Source organism: Alternaria conjuncta, assembly GCF_024043145.1.
Source record: "Alternaria conjuncta strain BMP 0040 chromosome Unknown scaffold_12, whole genome shotgun sequence".
In the NCBI taxonomy this organism is placed as follows: domain Eukaryota; kingdom Fungi; phylum Ascomycota; class Dothideomycetes; order Pleosporales; family Pleosporaceae; genus Alternaria; species Alternaria conjuncta.
This window is the reverse complement of record NW_026250101.1, coordinates 197,206-218,612: the sequence shown is the minus strand read 5'-3', so window position 1 is coordinate 218,612 and position 21,407 is coordinate 197,206. Positions and strand designations below refer to the sequence as shown.

General features: G+C 53.0%; 8 protein-coding genes across 8 annotated transcripts; 6 read left to right on the top strand and 2 right to left on the bottom strand.

Moving 5' to 3' along the window:
• Positions 1-2,771: 2,771 nt before the first annotated feature.
• Positions 2,772-3,397, top strand: J4E85_008027 (uncharacterized protein; the record flags this gene model as incomplete). The annotated part of the gene is made up of 2 exons (XM_051472256.1): positions 2,772-3,245; positions 3,299-3,397. 2 exons carry the CDS (start codon positions 2,772-2,774, stop codon positions 3,395-3,397), a joined length of 573 nt encoding a protein of 190 aa, XP_051323721.1.
• A 1,976-nt stretch (positions 3,398-5,373) lies between these two features.
• On the bottom strand, positions 5,374-7,623 carry J4E85_008026 (uncharacterized protein; the record flags this gene model as incomplete). The annotated part of the gene is made up of 1 exon (XM_051472255.1): positions 5,374-7,623. One exon carries the CDS (start codon positions 7,621-7,623, stop codon positions 5,374-5,376), a length of 2,250 nt encoding a protein of 749 aa, XP_051323720.1.
• Positions 7,624-8,132: 509 nt separating this feature from the next.
• On the top strand, positions 8,133-9,359 carry J4E85_008025 (uncharacterized protein; the record flags this gene model as incomplete). Its single annotated transcript, XM_051472254.1, has 2 exons — positions 8,133-9,125; positions 9,180-9,359. The coding sequence occupies 2 exons, from the start codon at positions 8,133-8,135 to the stop codon at positions 9,357-9,359; spliced, it is 1,173 nt and encodes a 390-aa protein (XP_051323719.1).
• Positions 9,360-9,729: 370 nt separating this feature from the next.
• On the top strand, positions 9,730-10,450 carry J4E85_008024 (uncharacterized protein; the record flags this gene model as incomplete). The annotated part of the gene is made up of 2 exons (XM_051472253.1): positions 9,730-9,963; positions 10,013-10,450. 2 exons carry the CDS (start codon positions 9,730-9,732, stop codon positions 10,448-10,450), a joined length of 672 nt encoding a protein of 223 aa, XP_051323718.1.
• Positions 10,451-13,826: 3,376 nt separating this feature from the next.
• J4E85_008023 (uncharacterized protein) lies at positions 13,827-15,191 on the top strand (the record flags this gene model as incomplete). Its single annotated transcript, XM_051472252.1, has 1 exon — positions 13,827-15,191. One exon carries the CDS (start codon positions 13,827-13,829, stop codon positions 15,189-15,191), a length of 1,365 nt encoding a protein of 454 aa, XP_051323717.1.
• A 458-nt stretch (positions 15,192-15,649) lies between these two features.
• Positions 15,650-17,119, bottom strand: J4E85_008022 (uncharacterized protein; the record flags this gene model as incomplete). Its single annotated transcript, XM_051472251.1, has 1 exon — positions 15,650-17,119. The coding sequence occupies one exon, from the start codon at positions 17,117-17,119 to the stop codon at positions 15,650-15,652; it is 1,470 nt and encodes a 489-aa protein (XP_051323716.1).
• Positions 17,120-18,366: 1,247 nt separating this feature from the next.
• J4E85_008021 (uncharacterized protein) lies at positions 18,367-19,047 on the top strand (the record flags this gene model as incomplete). Its single annotated transcript, XM_051472250.1, has 2 exons — positions 18,367-18,750; positions 18,808-19,047. 2 exons carry the CDS (start codon positions 18,367-18,369, stop codon positions 19,045-19,047), a joined length of 624 nt encoding a protein of 207 aa, XP_051323715.1.
• A 486-nt stretch (positions 19,048-19,533) lies between these two features.
• On the top strand, positions 19,534-21,204 carry J4E85_008020 (uncharacterized protein; the record flags this gene model as incomplete). The annotated part of the gene is made up of 2 exons (XM_051472249.1): positions 19,534-19,940; positions 19,998-21,204. The coding sequence occupies 2 exons, from the start codon at positions 19,534-19,536 to the stop codon at positions 21,202-21,204; spliced, it is 1,614 nt and encodes a 537-aa protein (XP_051323714.1).
• Positions 21,205-21,407: the final 203 nt, after the last annotated feature.

Here is a 21,407-nt window from a genome sequence, read left to right as displayed (position 1 = left end):
GCGACTTCCGGAAGGTTGACGGCAGCCAGGGTCCACGCTAAACCATATACGCACTAGTCCTTTGTCTCACCCGCGGAGCTTTCTCGTGACATCGGAGCGGACACCTTATGCATCTTGAGGAGATAATGAGTACCGCAATGTTTGGGTCGGCATGTCAATTAGAATCCAGCAGTTCAGTCCAAACTATGTGTGGGAGGCTCTACCATCTAAGCCTGGTACATTGGCGCTCCAAGTAACAACCCATGTAGACTACCACCCCCAATGAAACGGGTATTCAACACCTGATGTAACTCCATCGCAGATACACGATTAACAGGTAGGAATTCGAGACATTTCTTCAAGATATCGTTGAGCATAGGTGTGTAAGTTGCCCCAGCTGGGCTACTTTGAAACGACTGCGAGTAAAGGCTTGGCATCGTGGTCAGTCTACACAGCGCAACGATAACCAATCCTACCTGAAATACATCACTTCTTTTGTTGTTCGGCGGTTCGAATGGCGGTGGGCTAAAGTCCCGTTGCTGTCGCAGCTCAATGGTTTGCCAGTCGTCGGTGCGCGATATGCTTGAGCCAAAGTCCCCGAGGACGACCTTCGGCCATGATGGTTCGTGGGAAGCAGGGAGGCCGAGGAAGATGTTGCGTGGATAGATATCTCGATGGATTATCCAGTCATATGTATCGCTCAGAGCCGGAGGATCGCCCCGTTGCATATGTCGGAGAGCCCGGGCTAGCGACCTGAAGACGTGCCAGATGAAGCTCTCGGAAAAGGGCTTGCGTTGTCTGACATGCTTTTCGAGCAAAGCCCATAGATCGCCATATGCATACACATCCATGACAAGTGCACCAATTCCTTTCGCTAAGTTTAGTTCATGCTCGCGGTAGGTGCAGATATTAGCGCAGTTCGATAGACGTATGAGATGGCTTATCTCGCGCGCAGCAAAACCCGATGCAACGTCTCCAGGAGTGAATTCCTTGCGCACAGCAAGCTGGCCAGTTGTTTTGTTCCTGAGGAGCCATATCGCTTTGTTGAAATTGCCAACGGCCTGTATTTGGCGTACGCGGTCATATTGGTTGCGCGTCGGGACGCTGGCACGTTGTAAATCCATTATGTCGCTGCTCACCCCATATAAAACCGGTCTCTCAGCGTGAGATGGTTAATAAATACTGGTCCGGTGTGTTGGCGACGCGTTTGTTGCCTGTTGGCGCTGCGTTTTCCTGATGCAATGGCAGCTCGCGATCATCATAAGTGCCACATCTCGTGGGCATGACGAACGAGATCCGATGGTGAGTCTGCAGTGCTCTCGTGGCGTGGCCACCTCTTCGTCTCCGCCCGCTCATCCGGGCGCGCTATCGCCTGGATGGTCTCTGAACGCGCTCTCACCTCCGCTCTCTCACCTCACAACAGCCGCCACGCGACCGCACCAACGCGTCTCTCTCACCTGCTCCTAAATTCCCTGTTCCTACCTCCACGTCCACATACCCCGCAGTTATAACCCACCCAATCCCCGAATCCACCATCGAAACCACCTTTACCTGCCAACAAAAGGGTGGCGGCTAGCACACAGAAAAAACATTCAGCACTCCAGCCGGTTATAGCCGAAGCCAGAGGAAGCTCAAGGCCACAAACAAGAATCGAACAAGAAGCCAATCAGAAAAAACATCAAGCTAGTCGTGATAAACTGCCATCAAAGAAGCAAGTTTCGTACCTGGATAGAATACAAGGTTCCATGGTATCTTTTTGCTGGTGGAGGGTGAGGGTTCGAGGCTGATGAGAGGAGGAATGGGAAGTTCTCTTTTTGCTTAGTTTTTTTTTAACAAATGAAAAGTTGAAATGCGCATAGTCTGATGCGGGCGAGCGTCTGTAACAGTGCATTGCGCGAGCAAAGGTTTGGTAGATTCGAGCTCGTTTACAGACGCGGAATATCAACGCAGACATCGATAGGGTCTTTTAGCCCTTTCTCGAAGGTAGCTCTCTCAGCGTCTTGAAACTATGAAGCGCAAAGTACGCGGAAGAAAGCGAGGAGTCCTTGAGAAGACTGCTGCGCCCGATATGGTTGCAGGCAAAGGTGATGAAAGCATAGGGTAAGACGGCAACTGGAAATGACGACAGAGTGAATAACGTTACATTCAAATACCGACTGCGCATGCGAACAGCATAGGAATGTTGCGAGCGACGTAGATAGAAGTAAGGTGGATGGAAGTATGACGGAAGAACGTCTGTGGTGGTGCGCGCTACGAACTAGCCAATCAGGCTTGGCATAGCTCCGAGTGGGGCAGGCACTCCTCGAAGCCCGCGTCTTTCTCGTCCGCGACTTGAACATCTGCAGAAGCGTTGCTTTCATGCAGGCTGAACCGCTTCGCATATGTGCATACTCCTTAAACGTCGAAGGATCGGCTGATTTGTTGTTCCCGTGCAATGCGTCAAAGTTGGGGCACTGGAAGCGCATAGCACAATGACCTCTGGGATGAAATGCACAACGCGGAGAGCCGGACATGGCAAAAGCAAAACAAGAGCATGAAGGAACGGCAAACTTGACATTGCAATGATGATTAGTGGGCCGAGGCGACGTCTTCACATGACGATCAGGCACAAGACAAGGATTCTAGCGCGCTCGCTAGCCCCTACGTCATCATTCTCCGCAACCCAGCAACATAACACGACATCTTTTCGTCCACTTGACACCATCACACAACCATTGCAAAATCAATTCCCACACTCTCAACTCAACTATAACCCCTCTTCACCCACCACAAACCACCTCAAATCAATCACAATGGGTTGGTTCAGCTCCGACGAGAAGTCCTCCCTCGCGACTCACCCCGTCAACGTCGATGTCACCACAAAGCACGGCTCCGCCGCTGAGCAAGATCGCTTCGGCGAGCACTTCGGCGCTTCCACAGATGCCATCCGCCGCGGCGTCGACAAGGGCCTCAACAAGCTGCAACAAGCTGCCCTGGCCAAGGGCGATGGCGCTGAGCAGGACCGCTACGGCGACCACATGAGCATCGGCGACCGTGGCTACAACGCCATGAAGTCAGCGGCCAAGTACAAGGGCGATGGTGCCGAACAAGACCGATACAACGCACACTTCAGCCCTGCGCTGCACAGCATCGATGCTGCCAAGGCGATACAAGCTGCGGGAAGCGTGGCTGCCAACGGAGAGAAGAACGCCAAGTACTTTGGCCTTGGATACGATGGTCAGCAGAGGGCGAAGCTGATGGCCGGTAGCGGCATGGGCGCTGAGCAGGTAAGCTACTAGCTATATCCGCTGCCTTGGACACAATACTAACACTCTCGCAGGACCGTCTCGGTCAGCATTTCCACCTCACCAGGGACGCCGTCGCCGATGCCGCACAACGGGTCAAGGACGGTGCAAAGGATGTTCTCCCCAGGAGGTAGATGGATAACTTCATGACGCGAGCATGACTATAGCGATGACCTTGGCTAAGACTGCGACGGCCGTATACGTGGACAAACCAGTATCTGCCTACGATGTATCAATACAAAACAATAATTTCATATCAGAGTTCAATGTGTTTGGTTTGATCCACGTGAATGGGATGCGACACAGCTGCTCCAGTGGTGACTGTCGTCAGCCATATAGTAACGCAAGGATGGATGTTCTCGGCCAATGCTGACAAAGAAATTGACTAGTTTGCACATCTTCCTGGCATGCAGCAACCAGGCCTGGGATGCGGCCCAAAGCTGCAAACGATCTATTCTATCCTTTGTTGATCCCCTTGGTCATTGTGTGCGCATCGGCTGCACGCCACGCCGCTGCATCGCTATGCAGGTCGTGGCATCACATCCTTGCATCATGGTGGCACACTCCAGAGCTGCACATGTACTACACACTCAACGCATCCCTTGGCTCCGTACCACGTTGTGGTTTTAGGCACATACCTAGATACGGCTCCTCATGTTCACATGCCCCGCCTTACGTACCCCACATCTACCACTTGTGGTCTGACATCAGCCGTCTTAACAACTAACGCGTCCCATCCCAGAATAGTGCAAACAATGACCAAATTAATATCCAGGGTTCCAAATCTGCCCACGTTGACATGGTTGTCATCACGTACGTAGTACAGAGTTATTAACCAAGTCTCAACAGCAGATGTTTCTTACGAAAACGTAGGATTGCGCGTTGCGCGAATTGATGCGGGTGATGTTGTTGGTGCTTGGACAAGTTGGGCAGGTGAGTAAGAATAGTTGTGTTAGCAACAGTGCCCAGGTAGGCTGAGCAGAGACAGCCGGATAGGAAGTCTAAGAAAAGAACGGAACGAGAGCTCACCGTGTACGAATGTACGGTAGCGGTATGCAAAGAAGATATAAAATCGACATACCATCTTCTCCTCTTCTTCTCGCCCACATCATATCCAACACGCCCTTCTACATCATCCATATCCTCTACACCACACCACACTCACCAACCAACTCTACCACACCCTTTCCACCACCCTAAACATGCAGCTCACCTTCCTCCTCGCCCCTCTCCTCGCGGTCTCCGCTCTCGCAGCCCCGACCGACATATCCACGCGCCAAACCCGCACCCTGCGCGTCCAACTCTCTAACGACGCCACCGACACCGCTGTCCAGCGTGAAATCCCCGCAAATGGCAAGTATCATCCGTGTACGAACCGTTGTGACACATCCGCTGACTTCCCACACCATCTTCTAGGCTTGCGCATCTCCATCCGCGCCAATTTCGCTAATCTGGGGACGCCCATTCGCGCGAACCGCGCACTGATTGTGGGGAGCGGGAGTGGGAGTTGTAGCATCTTTACTGATGCTGCGGCTACGAAGAGGATTGCTACTATTGTGTAAGTGTGCTTCTCCCTACACCTCAGTTCTTAGATTAGGTCGCAGTAATAATGTTGGAATGTGAGCAAGAGCTAATTCAATGATAGACCTGGTGGCGCTGATGCGGAGTTTGGTAACACGAACCTGGATAATGGGGTAATTATTTGCCAGTAAGCTATAATTGCATCTTGGCTTTTTGAATTGGAGGTGTGATGGACTCATTCTGGGAGAGACGTGCTGAACAGCGATGGGACTGAGTTACGAGCTCTTGTTTACTCGCGTGTAATGGTTATGGTATTGATATTTTCTTCGCAGTCTTTCATTAATTTTGTCTTAGACATTTGATTTAGATGATTCCTTGCACGTACAAAAACGTATCCCTTTCGATAGTGTACCATATGCGCTGCATCTACTACATGCACACATGGCCACCGTCTTGGCATAGCTGAGTGATCTCACTAACGGTGTCGTCGAGCAACCGTGACACAAGTGGTATCCAATGTGCCAGAAGAGTCGCACCCTCCATGCTTCCAAGTCAATCCTTCCACGACGTGCTTTCAAACCTCTGAGGTTTACTTCGCCCACATCGACGAGAACCTCCTACTAATGCGCCGACCGAGCGACTTCTTTGGCTTCTCTTTCGCTTCTACCGCCGCAGACTCCGGGCCCTTCTTGCCGAAAGCACCAAGCAACTTCCCAAAAGATTTACGACGCGCATGTTTCTTTGCCTGAGTACCTGCAGCAGAAGGTGGAGGAAATATGGGCATGCTGACACCGCGCTGCTGCTGGAGACTTCGAGCCGGAAACTGGAAGTCGAGGTTCAGAACACCAGTGTTGGTTGGGGGTGGAGGGTTCAGAACATGGCTAATGGTTGGGAGTGGGCGACGGGTGATCGAGCCAAAAGGTGCGGGTTCTTTGATAACATCTGCATTTGAGCACGGCTCAATGAACTTGCCGACAGAGTTCGCGGTTTGCTCATGTGTGGTCCTCAAGCCATTGCGTTTGTGCCTCTTCTCGATGTGGATTGGCTCCATGTCAGCGTCGCGGTCATCCAACTCATCGCGGTGGTGACGGCCCGAGGCTCCCGTATTCGTCGGAACGCCGCTGCAGGGTTTCGTCCAGAGATCCTCCTCGCTATCGTTCCCATCATGCACCACCCAGTTTGAAGAGCTGGGAGACGGGGCAGGAGATTGAGGCGACTCCTCTTTGGCCTTTCGCAGTATCGGCTTCCGCTTAATTGCCGACGCGTTTTCCAGTGCGTTCCCAGAATTCGCATCATAAGTCAGTGGGAGAAGACGCATAAGTTCATCGCTACCAGTCGCATTGTATGTGCGTGAAGGAAGAGTCATCCTATCGTCGTCGGAATTCGCATTGTACGTCCGCGGAAGAAGGATGGTCATCTCTGATCCAGCATCCGGGTAGTAGGAAACTGGTGCGAGGGTCGTCAGCCCATCATCTTGTGCCTGAGGGTGAGCGTTGACAGCACGGAGCGGACTCGTTCGTGGCTCAGGACCATGCTCGTCCAGATCGAGGAGATTCTGCAGAGAAGGATAGTCATCTGATTCTGACTCGTAGTGCATGGAGGGTGCAAAGTCTGGTCGGGAAGCAAAGCGGAGGAGTTTCTTCACAGGCTGCTCCGAAGGCCACGGGGATGCCCAGTCATGGACGGCGCAACCATCTTGAGCGCTTGCTTGGGTAAAAGCTTCCAATGGGTAGAGTTCGCGAACATCATCGCTATCCATGTCCGAGAGCGAGAGCGCATATTCGTATTGTGAGAAGGGGCTTGTGTGGGTGTTGAAGCTTTCGGTGTCATTGAACTTCTCGACCCTACGAAGCGGCAAATGTGGCTCAGCCGCTGGGGATGTTGCTCTAACTCCCGTAGAAGATTTGGCGGAGCTAGGGGTGTATGATTGAATGGACTGTGTGCGCTCGTTCTCTTTGGTTTCGTCCGCTGTCGTGCTCGGTGATAGAGTGCAATCGTGGAGCTCTTCCAACCTGCCTGACTCCATAGTGGGGGTTGTACTGCTGTAGCCTGACAGCGACTTTCGTTTCGTAGTACGCACCTCAGTAGACGTGTCGCAGCTGAACACGTCCATACCTGAGTAGTCGTCTGGGGAGGAAGTATGGTGTGGATCTGTCGGCCAATGGCTATACTGTCCTGCTGTCGCGCGAAACGATTCCGTACCGTATGTAGCTCCCTTTAGCGGGTCACTGCGTGAGACTACCTGTGATAAGCTTGTCTTGTTTCGTCGATGGCCACGGTGGAATGGTGTACTACCCGCTGTTGAGTCCTCTGATTCTGTGAAGGGTTCATCGGTAGAGGCCTCGCTCTTGACAATGCCTTTGTTACTAGACGGGGCGAGGTTCAATGCAGCTAGTATAGCGTCCTGATCAGCTTCGTTTGCGGACACGGTCGGCGGGGGCGGCGGAAGAGCGAAGTCGTCGATCTTGCATTTGCTCTTCCGCGGGGAGCTATGAGCCGAGCGTGCACCGGGGCGATTTTGAGGCGTTGACGTCGGTGAAGAGGGCTTTGCCTGAGATGGCAGTGTGTCGGGGTCACTGTGTGCGGGAACGACTACATCAGTCAGTGGGCTAACCATGTTGATGGTATTGACCCGTGATGCGACGAGACCACGTGGGGGAAGACCGCTCGATAGTGATCGGGCACGATGTCGCAGAATCGGTGAACGTGATACGGGGCCAGCTTTCCTACGCATTTGGTTCTTGGTGCTGGCAAACGGTGTGTCGGGCGGAGACATAGTCATAAGCTTAGTGTTGGTGGGAGTGCTTGAAGGTGAGCTGGTAGCCGGCTCATCCTTCATTCTCGGCGGTGACGCGGTGTCGTCAGATGGACCGACGATTCCTAAATCGCGATAATGTTAAATAGCAAGACCCGGCCCACGATATGCGAAGTCGAGGTCGGTGGAATAGATCTGTTGAGATGCGTAAGGCGCTGTAGTCCTGGTAGATAGGCGCCGCCAGCGAAGGGGTGAGCCGCGCCAAAAGGACGAGTAGCTGCTGTTATATCGTATAAGCGTGGGAGCCACACGTGCTCAGGTGTCTGTGCGCCTTGCGCAGGTGTATATACAAGTGGGGAGTGAAATCAATCCGCAAGCACACCATCTCGGCGGTCATTCCGCGGCGGTGTCGTCTGGTGAATCAACCTCATGCTGAAGGGTTGCGCGATTAGGCTCTCATTTGGCCCCAATCAAATCTCCTTTATTGCAAACGATTCTTGCACACCAAACCACCTCGCACCGCAACTGTAGCAATCTTTCCAATGCAACCCTTCAGGAGCCAACGACCACAATTTGCAACCTTACAACCCAAAATGCAAGCCCACGAAGATGCCTTGGCACTACTCACGGGTAGTGCGGTAAAGACCACTGAGACGGGAATGGAGCATCTTTTGAGTGTATACGGCGCCCAAGAGATCTGCGAGCTAGCAAACGAGACGTGCCCTACAACCCAGCGTAAAACGATACTGGATGAACTCGCGGAGATTCTACATCTGCGTGGTCGGTTACAACAGATGGGTGCTGCTTTCTCTGACAATGGAGAGCTTCTCACTTACGGCAACCCATACGCGTCCACGGAGTTCCAGACCATGCTACGTCTCGGTCCGATGTACGAAGAGCAATGGAACGGTTTCTTCATCGACAACTATGAGCCTCCTGAGCACGGAGGTGCCGACAGACAACTATGGTCTGGCCTGCGCACTCTGAAAAGAGCTCTCCGAAATGAGGGCATCGTATTTGGCCGCGAGCATCAGCGCTATTCGTTTGGTAACTCCAGCACAAAGCTTCGAAGACTGTGCTGTGCGTATGACGAACTGCGAATTCAATGGTTGACAATGATGCGATCGAGCCTCCCAGCACTCGGAGACAGACAACTGTACACCCTTCTTGGGGATTCGTCTGGTGATGACGATTCGGAATCTGGCGACGATGCGAAGCGAAGTAGAGATGGTATCGTCGTTATAGACGGCGACCAGTCACGCGACAAGGCTGGCCGGCCTCGAATGCTGCGGCACCGAAGCAGCGGCGTTCCGCAAGCCCTTGGCTGGCGTTTCAGTGACGATTCGAAGTCACCGCGCCACAAAAATGACTGGTGGAGGTTCAGCGACGACCTGGAGTCTGTACCGGTGTGGGGAAACATCGAACGTGCTGACGCAGAGGATACCCAAGTCGTACCGCAGGCTGTTCCGATGACAGTAGATCGCGACGCCAAAGAGGCCACCAACGTTCAACTTGTGTCCAAAGCAGCGGCTTTGCGACCACCAACTCCCCAACCTCTGATGCTATACAGCCCATCGCCATTGCAAGTGAGTAACACGGCCTCTCAAACTGCTCGGCTTCATTTACCAACACCCTCGCAGCACATGAACACCCAGCGCACGATACCTCGAGCGGAACCTATGCCAAGCCAGAGAGAAGAGAATGTTGTCAACACCAACGCAAAGCCGATTTGGGCCCGAGAACTGAGCAAAGATGATAGGAAGACTAAGAAGTGGGGCAAAGTTCGCCATTGGTTCCGACATGCATTCAGTCGCAAGTAGGTCAAGGTAAGGTAGTAGAACCTCATCGCGTGCCGTAGAGTAGATTCAGAACAGTTCGCTTCCCTTTTGATCTGTTCCCTGTTGTTCCTTCTTGGAGTGAACCGTGTTGCGGATGATGAAGTGAATGTGAATGCTTGCGTTGCCGGCCCGGATGGTGATGCAGACTTCGTGAACTCAATGATTGTGTGTCTGCTTCCGAGTCGCGAATGGCCCAGTTGCTTCTTCACTGTGAGCTTCCATGTGAGGTATTGAATATAGAAATCTACACCAGCACACCAGCAAGACCGTGATTGTGTACATCAACCAGGAAACCTGCTTCTACTTCAACTCGCCCGCCACTTCCAGTATAGCGATCGCGTCGACATCCAAGATGAACGAAGAACGTAGACATACGAGCCGTCAGCCCAGGGATCCGTCTCGGCCATCAATGACAAAGGAAGACATTGGACAAGCCGAGCGTATGGTTGCAGACGCCGTCCAGATGGTTGACGCAGCCAAGTCCAGACATGCTACCAAAGCTCTTGCAAAGGAGAAGAAGGCGTCAAGCGACGTTTGCAAATCTGCGGAGTTCAAATCTGGAGTGGCGGCTTTTCGGCGAGACATTGTAGGCTTCACACCAAAGGTGAAGAAGCTTCGTCGCTAACAAATTCTAGCTTGCCAAAGAAGCTTTTCTGCCTCCAGACTCCGAGCTGGCCAGGGAGATCGCGCGCGAACGTATCGATAAACGGGTGCACGACTTCGAGAAAAAGCTGCAACGGGATATGCTTGATGAGCAGGCCCGACGGCCCGCTGAAACTTCGAACAAGCCTCCTCACAGCCACAAGCCGAAAATGCCGAGGTCTCATCGAAAGGCTCCATTATCCGGGAACTTGCAAAGCGAGAAGTGTGAAGGGTTTCACCACAGTATCGATGGTATGGCACCCATTGAGGTGAGTTCTACCGGCTTCGTCCACTTCCCACGGCATCCTGACGACGAGAATGACTGGGAACGTGTATCCCGCCATTCGACACCGGAGCCAGAAGAGAAGAAAAAGGTCGGAGGCGACGTCAGCGGATCGAAGGCATTATTGCAGTGCTGGTTTGGCAAGTAAGCTCCCGGAGATGATGAGCGCCTTGCCACGAAACGGGTTGGATCCATGTAGCGCAGTTGCACCCTTGAGTTGAAGAGAATCTAGTCAGACCATATGCGGCATCGTTTGTGATGAGTCGTGAACTGTTGAAGTCGTCTGAGTCCATCATCTTTCGTATGCGGGTGTCGGCCTTCCAATCCGCAGCTGAGCAAAGCTGGGCAATGTACTACGGAACGCGCTATTGCCTCAAGATGCGTTATGCTAGATACTGGCAGGCGTTTCGAACGCATTCTCGAAGACTTGCATTGTGCGCCGGGCTTGCCGTTATGGCGTGTGTGTAAGTGTTCCATGGCTCTGAACGTGGTGCATGGCATGAGAACTTAACAGAGAATCTCAGTAGTGGACGTAGAGTGAAGGGCTCTGGGGTCGCGTGGCTCGAGACGGCGAGCTGCGGCACGCGTGACGTAATCGCGCGATTTAGCGTGTTGCTAGCGTCGCTCCCTCTTTTCCCCTAGCTGCATCATGACCACCCAACATAGCACGACTTCGCTGCCAGCATCAGAACAGGTGTCGCATTCTTGGGCATAACGTCGTTGGGTCTACTACATATGTTTTCATCAAACCATTCGGATCACCCTGGCTTCCGCGACGACATCGTCTCCACGCCCTAAAGCTCGCTGTCATACGCGTTCGACCGCTTATACCAGGTCATGGGTCGCAACATTCATCCAAGCATGAATTCCGTATACAGCCAACGTCGACATGACGCTCCATCAATACGTGTCAGCTGTTCCGGTCGTCTCTGCTAGAAGTTTGGACTTCGCTGCCGCATCTGGTGGTCACGAAGCGCCTTGTGCACGACCATCAGCTTGCGGCTACGAAGAATGAGCACCGTACGGCTCCCATTTCGAAGCTAGATCCTTTGTCAGACTTTCCATGGCGCTATTCTTGCTGATGTCGATCTTGACGTCTGTGAGTCGCTCGCTCAGATCCCTGACGCTGGAATCGTTGGCTTTTTGCCCTTTCTGGGCTGTTGATGAAGCGGCGGGATTGGTATTCGGTTGTTTCAATGACATGCTGTCCAGCTGCCGGAGTGACTCGAAGGGGTAGCGATTCGGATCGTGTATGCCGGATGTGAAAACCAGCAGACCAAGTCACTAAGATGTATCATGCGGAGTTGTTGGTTGCTTCAGTCATGTGCGACGGGGTGAAGGTTTGTTCAGGTAGCCTGCATGTGCTTAGGTATACCGTGGGCTGGAGAAAGATTTGGGAAATATTCACTGCGATGCCGCGTGAGTCGGAGTAGAAGTACTCTTGTTTCATTGACAAAGATCGGCGCACGGAGGTAGCCTGGGTAATACTCTCAGACCTCGCGATACAAATTCGCCACGCTCGAACGTATCGTTATCCTTTTCAGCACCCGACAAACAACGGTGCGACAATCAACACGGTTTGCTGCCACGTTTGCGATCCACCTCAAAGCAAACGGAAGCAATTCTACGCCAGCGGCAGCTGCGCTGCTTCATCTGCACCTGGCTTGTTGTTCGAGATCGCGATCTCTCGCATCGACAGCCATGAATCCATCTAGGCAAAGCGCGGTCTTTTCCGTCGGTTCAGATTCGTCGTCTGTGTATAGCGACGATGAGCACAAGTCGGACTCTAATCCGGTGGACGTGCAGACCCCCAACGAGTCGGATTCGAGAACCAACATTCAGTGTACTCGCCCGGAAAGTGCGAAAACCTGCGAAGGATCATCAACTGTGTCACTTCCAAGACACATCACCACTCTGCCCTTAGGCAACGAACGGAGCTCTAGCCGAGATGAATCGAGTAGTCTTACCGCTGCATACCGCTTTGAGACATCGGAAGAAGCTGAAGAGCGCCGTCGACGAATCGCAGCTCAGGCAAGGTTGGGGCAGCCCAACTGGTGTGACACTACCTTGAACGAGCCCAGGACATATATGCAGCAGGTTCTCGCCGAACATGATGCTGCCACTGCAAAAGATCACATCGATGAATGTCGGTCAGAACACAAGAATGATGAAGAACCTATCGCTCGACACCTGATGCCTTCTCATCGGCACTTCCGTGTGGTTAGTGCTGACGACGTCTCACCGCGACATACGCGCATCGTGCCCACATCGAAGACACCATTAGCCTCGTCTAATTCCGGATGGAGAATAGAAGAATTAGATCGCGACACTGAGCCGGAAGAATGCATTTCACAAGGAAATATGGATAGTCCAGAAGCTACCCGTGTTCGTTCTACACCTATCACGCCTAGGCCACGAGCGAAGTCACTTCCGAACTCCCCACCAGCGCTGCGCTTAGATGAGCATAATTCATTCGCACTGGATCACGATAAATATCAATCCGCCACATTCTCGGCTCTAGCTGGAGGTAACAGGGAGCCTGGTGAGGCCTTCTCTCGCGAATCATCTGGTCAGTGGCTCGGAGGACCAGCTCGCCGATCATTGCTCGCTGCGCGGCCTCGCGGACGGGCGGACTGGCAGAAGAGCGGGTTCTTTTCATCGACAGGCCCAGCAATATGGGCTTGGGGTTCGTGACGAAGGTTACTTGGCCGGCAAGTATGTGACATCCCTTAGAGATGATGTATCGCCGGAGAAAGGAAATCGGAAACGTGACGCATGGAGGCGTGTGTTGTGCTTCTCATGATGGTAGGGTATAGTGAGAAATGAAAGTATCTCCCGGATATGTATGTCCCTCAACAATACTTGTGAAGTCTAGTAATGCGCTGCAGTGAGGTTCTGGAGAACCCATGTTGTGGCCACAGGCGTTCGAAGGGTCATTGTTCGATGCTGGATGCATTTCGACTGCATGAGACATTTTTTCGTTGCATTGACGTTATATTCCTTACGATTTGTGAGTCGCAGATGCTCCATAGTATGCATGAGCGTTGAGTGTGTGTCTATCCGTCTGTCTAGGTAACCTCTGGATACCACACGTGATAGTGTCTTGGCGCGGTGTTTCACCTAAGTTCCGGTAAGTGTAGCCGAATCAGGTATAGACGCGGGCTTGGCACAAGCGACCTGCAGCATCGACTATCCTTCACCCTTTCACTCCACGTCCCTCCATCAACAACACTGTTCCGCAACACCGCCGTCGCATTGTCAATAATCATTAATAATTCACAGTAGCCCTGTCGCTTCACGCTGCTATGTGTTCTCTCGCTATAGACTACATAGCGGGCGCACAACCCGCCTCTCGCATCCAGCACACTCACAATCAAGACAGTTCGACTGGTTCGGTGGCAAACTCGATATTTGAATTTGCTCCAAGCCGCAGAAGTTCTTTCGACTCCGTCACCTCTACCCTCTGTTTCGACAGTCAGCCATCACCCACATCGCGAAACCAGAAGGGAGCAACATCACCCAAAATGACGACGTACTATCATTATGACTCTGACGGTACCATCACGGCATCGAAGTTGCATCCTAAGGCTGCGGTCTTTACGCCTGGTCACCCAGATGCGGAAGCGTATGAGCGGAATGGAGACGTCGTTGGAGCCTATCTTGCACGTCGTGACAAAGGCTACCCCGCACATGGCACCTCAGAAGCACAGCAGAGTTGCAGTCCTACTCTTTACCCGCTAGTAAAACCTTTCAACGGCAGTATAGATGGGCAAATGGCCAACCAAAGCTACCGGCCCGGCGATGAAGATGAACTGTCAGGGTATAACACCTCTCCAGTCGAGGCGTTCAGTACACTTGGGTGGGTAGGCTGGGCGGCGTATTCAGGTATGGAGCGCCCGTACCCGAATCCTGAGGACATACGCCACCTACACACCCTGCAAAGTCTGCTGCCTTATCTCCAGCCTGAGCGGAAGATGAACGCGCTCAACGGCCCGGTATTGGACATCGTAGAACAGGACACAGGAGTCACGCTCGCTTATCAGGTGCCAAAGAAGATGCTTGTGCTGTTCCTGGGTCGTAAGGTGGTCAACAAGTTCATCCGCACAACACACCGCGAGGACGATGTAAACTGGAAGGGCGCGCCAGTATGTCAAGAGATGGATTTACCCCGAGGAGTGGCTAGCAAGGCCGCTATGAAAGCCCTCATAGCTTGGATGCTGCGAGCTTGCAACTACCAGACGATGAGCTCGATGAAGCAGATCCGCGTCCCAAAGAACACGTTTGTCGCATGCTCGTTGGCTCGCACGATGGAGCTCTTCGATCTACACAAAGATGCGTTGAGGGTAGATCATTACATCGCCGAGTGCCATCTGGCTCGACCAATCTTTGCGGTAGAGTTGAAGACGCTCTGGAACTGCCTCGGCAAGAATAGCCGGTACACCTACGCAGCGATCAAGGCGGTGGGTCAACGACTCCGCGAGTTTGAGGCCGATAGCAAAGGTCAGGAGGTACCGGGAATCGATGAAGATATGCTAGCTCTGCTAAAGGAGTATCCGAATCTTGAAGCGCGCGTACGCGATCCGGAGGTGAATGAACAGCACCGCCCAGTATTTAACACCAACTGGATGAAGCGATTGGGCGATAAGCACGACCATAACCGGGAGGGATGTGGCAAGCAGTTGAAGAAGAAGTCCTTTAAGCCAGCTGCAAGGCGCTTACAGGAACGTCAGCCAATAGCAGAACCGACTGTGGAGCCACAGCTACCGGCTAGTCCAGGAGGCATGGTACGCAAGTTCGCAGTCTTGCGGATCGTAGCGGAAGATACGAAAGCAACGGAAAGCGATACGCAAAGCAGCGCCGAGCCGGATGAACATGTCAAGAAGCCCTAATGGCGGACAGAGGGGCTGTCGCAGGACGATAGTAGTCACATCCACGACAATGCGGTGTTAAGAACCGCTGAGCTTCTACGATGCCGAAGCCAAGAGTGACGAGGTTATTAGCTTACTTGTTGAGTAGCGAGGCATGATTGGAGGCGTATTGGCATGTTCAGGAGCGGGTTTTCCTTTGTACACATTGCATAGCGTGGCGTTTGAAAGGCAGAGATGACATCTGGTCTGGCGCATTCGATGATGATCGCCAACGAACTGCGCCGAGCTTGGGAGGACACAGCGACGAGAATACACAGCATTTATGGCACTTTGTCAAATTGGAAAATATATGGCGTGTACGCCAAATGAATTGAAATAGAAGTATTTACACAAGAATCGTCTCTTTCAGACCTTGACATCGTCTCCCATCCGCAGTATTATTGCCCATTCGTCTTCCATATTATCGATGCGTCCAACGCTTAAAAGTAGCGTCCAAGCGCGCGACGGAACTTGGAAGAGCTGTTGATGCACTGAGAGTACCAGTCATTGCTCTTCACACATGTAGCGGGAGCCTCGCACTCAGTAGGGCCAGTGAAACCCTGACCACCGCACTGAGCGTAGAGCTTGGCAGCGCCAGTAGAGGACCCAGATCCAGTGGAAGCAGCAGGTGCTGGCGCAGCAGCAGCGGTAGTGGTAGCCGCCGGCTTGGGCTTGGTAGCGCTGCTAGTGGCAACGGTAGGCTTGGTGACTTTGGCTGGGGCATCAGCATCGACGACCTTTTCCGCAGCGGGGGCAGATGAAGACGAAGCACCGAGGTTTGCGGGACCAGCGTTGGCCTTGACGTAGGCGGCGACCTTGCTGGCTTCCATGGGCTCGGGAACGTCGATCTTTCCGAGCTTCGCAATGAAGCCGGAGGATGAGCCTGGGGAGAGCTCGCCGCTGGAAGAGTCGACGCTGTTCTCGAGACACGCGCGGCCGAAGACGGATGAGCAGGCATCGCCACCCTTGCTAACAAAGGTGGTAACACCGGCAGCGTGCTCGGTATTGGGCTGGTCAACGGCGACAAAAGCGTTGCCCTCTACAAGGGCGCTAACGCCATCGTAAGCATCAAAGGCATGGCCCTTCATGTTCTCGAAGTAGTTGTTGACGGCGTGGAAGTAGCTGTTGACACCATCCTGACCAAGCTTGGGAGCGCGACCAGAAACGTCGTGGAAGTAGTTCTTGTCGAGAGTAAACTTCTCGGTCTTTCCAATCATCATCATCGTCCAGTAGTGGTTGTCGTTGCAGGTAGCAGATGTGGTAGTGACACCATCGAATTCGTTGTTGGAAAGGGTAGCCTCGGAGCCGTCGTAGTGGCTGACGACGAACATGCGGCCGACGAGCGAGAACTTGCAGTGGTCTACCCAGATCTTGGTGTTTCCTCCCTGCATGTCGAGAGCATCGCCACCCCATACAACGCCGGGGTTGATGGTGGTGAATTCAACGCCCTGGATGATGACGTTGCTGGCATCTTTGGCGATGGAGAGACCTTTGCCCTTGATCACACCCTTTCCGCCAACACCAAGAATGGACTTGTTCGATCCAACCTTCAAGGCGGATGAACCGCCTGCGTCGTAGGTGATGGAGCTGACGGGCGTCATATCCGAGCCACCGCAAGAGAGGTCGCCCAAGTAGTACTGTCCACCGCCGCTCTTAGCTGAGCAAGTGGTCTTGTCGCAACCGGCACCAGAGGTGGTTTTGCCAGTGAAGTCGAACTGCTGAGTGAGAAGAATGACGCGCTCGGTGTCGTCGGACAGGTACTTCTCCAGCTCCTCGTTTGACGTTGGGGTGACAGCAGCAGCCTTTCCTCCACCAGTCGCGCCAGCACCGTAGCCATAAGCTGTACCGACGACCGATTGAGCGGACGAGGTGGCAGCTGCTGCCAGGAGTGCGATAATTTCGAAACGCATGTTGTAGTCTTGTCAAAGGGGTTTGAAAGAGGCAAATGTAGTATGGGCGAGAAGGTAAAGAACGTCACTCAGACCAGCCGAAGATTCCGCTCAAGATGTTCAACGAGAGAAAATGAGAGGATATCCGGAAGGTAATCGAAAGAATGAGTGTAGCGGATGACAACAGTTCACATCTCGAGCAGCCCAAATCCTAATATACCTACCGCTCTGTAACCGCATACACCTGCTTCGTATCCATATTGGTTACGATCCTTCCCGCAACGGTCATGTTGCCAAATACGTGATGGCATGAACCAATGTCAAGGGCGTCACGATGCTAGTGCCCGTCTGGCAGCGGCTTTGTTTCAATCGTCTTGCCACGCGTGCGCCAAGCCGGACATTGTTTCCATCAGCGCGCTTCTCAGTGCCAGATCAAGCGTTCGTAGGACGTTGTGGTATGGCGCAAGGATGCGTTGGGTCGCGAACGATGAGTCGTTGGTGGAAACAGCGGAGATGTGGGAAGGATGAAACATCAGATAGGGCGTCTCGCGTACCTAGCTAGCGCACCACGTGATTTTCGCGGGCTAGGGGTGTTCATCACCACGCAACCGGTAGACACGCATGAGCACGATGTGTAAGGTAAACTTTGCGATGGTGTTCTTGGCTCACCAAGGGTTGCGCAGTGTAGCAAACAAGTTCCACGATGGCGCGGACGAAGTTGACCCGCTCAGTTTGCCTGGGTGTGGCGCGCGCCACAACACCCCCTCCTGCAATTTACACGTCTCCACCTCTCCACGCATTTGAGGTGACCGATGGATGAGCTCTCTTCCTGTATAGTAATCATATTCGCCCCTTACCTTTGCTTGAGAATCACCGAGGTATACTGCGTAATTCGGTCGCCATTGCGCTGAGTGACACACAATTGTCCTCCAGGCGCGCTACATTGGAAGAAACATTCACAAACCGCGACATCACAGCAGCGCATGGCGATATCATGGCAAAGATTCAACTCCGGTGGGATTTGCATCGATACAGATTCACTGCAAGGGCCACGCTATCGATAGCGATTGTCACGCACGACGATGTCAATGAAATGGCTACGCAAGCGCGTTGTCTGAGTTGGCCGTGTCGTAGCTTTGCCAAAACATCGCTGGAGCAGGACTGCCAGCAACACCGCGCCTCATCTATTTGAGAGCTTACATCTTCAGTCGAAAATTTTGCGCATTCCATCTTGCTCAGCGATACAGTACCTTTGCTCACTTCTCAACATGTCGCAAGATCAGTCACATCCCAGTCGGCAGGACTCGCTTTCTGCTACGGCTCGCGCCCGCCACAGGCAGCTCATTCGCCTCGCCATGTTCCCGTCCGTACCTCACCCGAGCGCTGTAGCGCCCGATGTAACGCAAGCACCAATAGATCGGCATAGCCTGCGCTCGAGGATATACTACGGCACACAAGAGTTGCGGCCAAACGCAGTAAATCCTCAGCCCAGTGCTGAAGATATAGCACGCAGATCACGGAAATCTGGAGTTCGGTTTGGTACACACGACACACCCATACGTGATGCATCGGGAAGACGCCAATCTAAGATCGGGGACATGGAAGACATCACTTCCGGCCTCAATACTGCGCTGACGTCAAGGAGCAAAGGCGTTGGTCAGATCCGTGGGCCACGTGAGCCCCTTCAAGGTATCGATAAATTTGGCCAGGTATTTACTTACTCACAATGTGACGAACAAGCTATGAACGCCAATGAGACGCAGAACGGGACCACGGAAGAGCCGAAATTGCCGGACGCGCCACGCACAAGAATGAAGACATGTCATGATGAAGAACAAGGCTTAGGTGAGAGCTTTGAGATGGTACAGTATGAGGACGAATTGACTGAAGACTTTGAAGAGGTCGACCGAGACATTCCGACGGCCTTCAATGGCAAGGTGCCACGTTGACACTGGCGGTATGAAGAGAAGCTGTTCTGAGTAATTAGGGGTTGATGGAAAGACCTTGTTGTAAGATTGATTGATCGGTATGACAGGATGATTGCTGAAGTGATCACTAGAAGAACAGCTATGTGCTATTACTGATGGCCTTCTGCGGCGCTGACTTCCAATCTTATGACGTGACATCTCTTAGCTTCAAGACCTGCGCACATTCTCCAACACTATCTTTCATCAGTGATCAAAATCACCAGAGCAACAGGCGGCCAGCACAACGCACAACAACCCCCATTCATTCACTCACACAATACTCACATACGGCGCGCCCATCCGTCTACCTCGCCGCAGGGGAACCTCGTTCCTCTTTCGTACTCCACACTCTACTCACCACCTCCTGCAAGCAAGTCAAAAGACCCATTACCCTTACATTGTGAAACTACTGCACTTGGCTGTCCCCTCAACCCGCGCACCCTAGATATATCCTTCCAACCTCCAAAAATGACACAGCCAGACCCGAACTGGAACCCGCCTCGCGGACCCAGAAACCGATATCCACACCGCCGAGGCCACGTTCAAGCATCAAGTGATCCAAACCCCGCCCCGCAGATCTCGCAACCTCAAAGTCAGCATACTGAGTCGACTCGGAATCCGCAGCAGCGGAATAGCGATCCCTTCCAATATGACACGCAGACGATGCCATACTGGGATGATGCAAGCGGCGCAATCCACGAGATGTCTAATGCAACACCCCGGAATCTAGATCGAGCATACGCGAAGGACGTTGGTGGTGAGACTGGAGCTACGCAGGACCAGCAACAGCAACAGCAGGATCAAGTTGCGGGTCTTCAAACGTATGGTCAACATCAGTGGCATAATCCTTATGCAGAGATCGTTGGCGGTGGACCGTATGCACAAGATCAAGCAACCCATCCAACATCTCCACCACCGAAGAACACATCTAGGACCGCTGCTACCAAAGAAAACAAGGGCAATAAGAGGAATTTTACGCCCTACTTCGACGCCGCAGACCCGCGGAACCACACCGATCTGAAAAGTCCAGAGAAATACAACTTCCTCGGCACAAAAGACGTGAATCAGAAGCTGCGCCAGGACAGCACTGATGCGATCAAACTAGCAACAGAGAAGCGTGGAAAGGTCAAGGCAGATCAGGCATTACCTTCGCTACCTGAACATGAGCCAAAGACAACACTAGTAAAGAGGAAGAGCGCGCCTCTTCCCCCGATTCTACCTAGATTCGCTTTCGAGAACCCGGCAATGATATCGGCGAAGCAGGTGAAGTCTAGGACAGCTTCGTTTGGGAAGAGTGCAGAAACTCCAACCCAACAACACCGCACACCTCTTTCTGCAATCGTCGAAGCGCCGTCTCCGCTCACCACTCCAAACAAGCGACAAAGCGTCGACCGCACACCCACACTCGACCGCGTCCTCGCCCTCCGCGCAGAAGAACAAGCGAAAGCGCTTGCGCAACTCGAGGGCGATGTGGTAGAAGATAAGTCCGTGGATGACAGCGAACGACATGTCCCCCGCGAGTTGGTCAAGAGGATAAGCGACGAGGAAAGTCGGTGTATTCCTAGAGTTACGTCGCGGGAAGAGAAGAGGCATGCGTCTGAGTTTATTCCGGGTATGAAGATGCCGGGGCTGGATGGACGGGAGGGGGGTTGTGTGATGGATGATCCGGACGTTCGAGCCAAGGGGGAGAATGATGATGCTCAAGAAGACGAGATTGAGAAGTTGACGAAAGCGATAGCGGGGTTGAAGCCGTTCCAGGATCTACCGCCTCCGTCGTCGTCGCCGAAGAAGAAAGCGTTCGAGCGGCAGAGCGCTGTGCCGGTGGGGTTGGATGTAGGGAAGATTGGAAAGGGGAAAGAGGGGCCAAAAGACGGAGCAGAATCGAAGCAAAAGCCGGAAGAACTAGGCGGACGGACGCAAGCTGAAGCAGAAGCGGAGCTTCTAACGGTACTCAATGCGACGGATAAAGGTACTGGTAGGGGTAGCGCGGGCGTGGGAACGTCGCAGGAGAACTCATCGGCGGAGTCTTTTGCGACGGTGTCGTCGGATGACTACGAACAGATTCGGGCGGAGGATGAGCTGGCGTCGGAGCAGAATGGCGTGAAGAGGCGGTGGTATAAAGGCTTTCGGAAGGTTTGAGTGTTGACGCGCGGGGTAGTAGGAGTATACGAGATGAGTGAAGTTGACGTTGTTTGAGTTCAGATTTCAGACTGAAGCCATACATGATATTGTGTCTTGGTATTTTGCTGGTGTGATACCCCATCAGTACATTCAGAGCGAGCTTCTTGTCGCCGAGCTGTAGATAGACTGCATTTACTGGTATTTCCAGTCAGTGTCGTTTA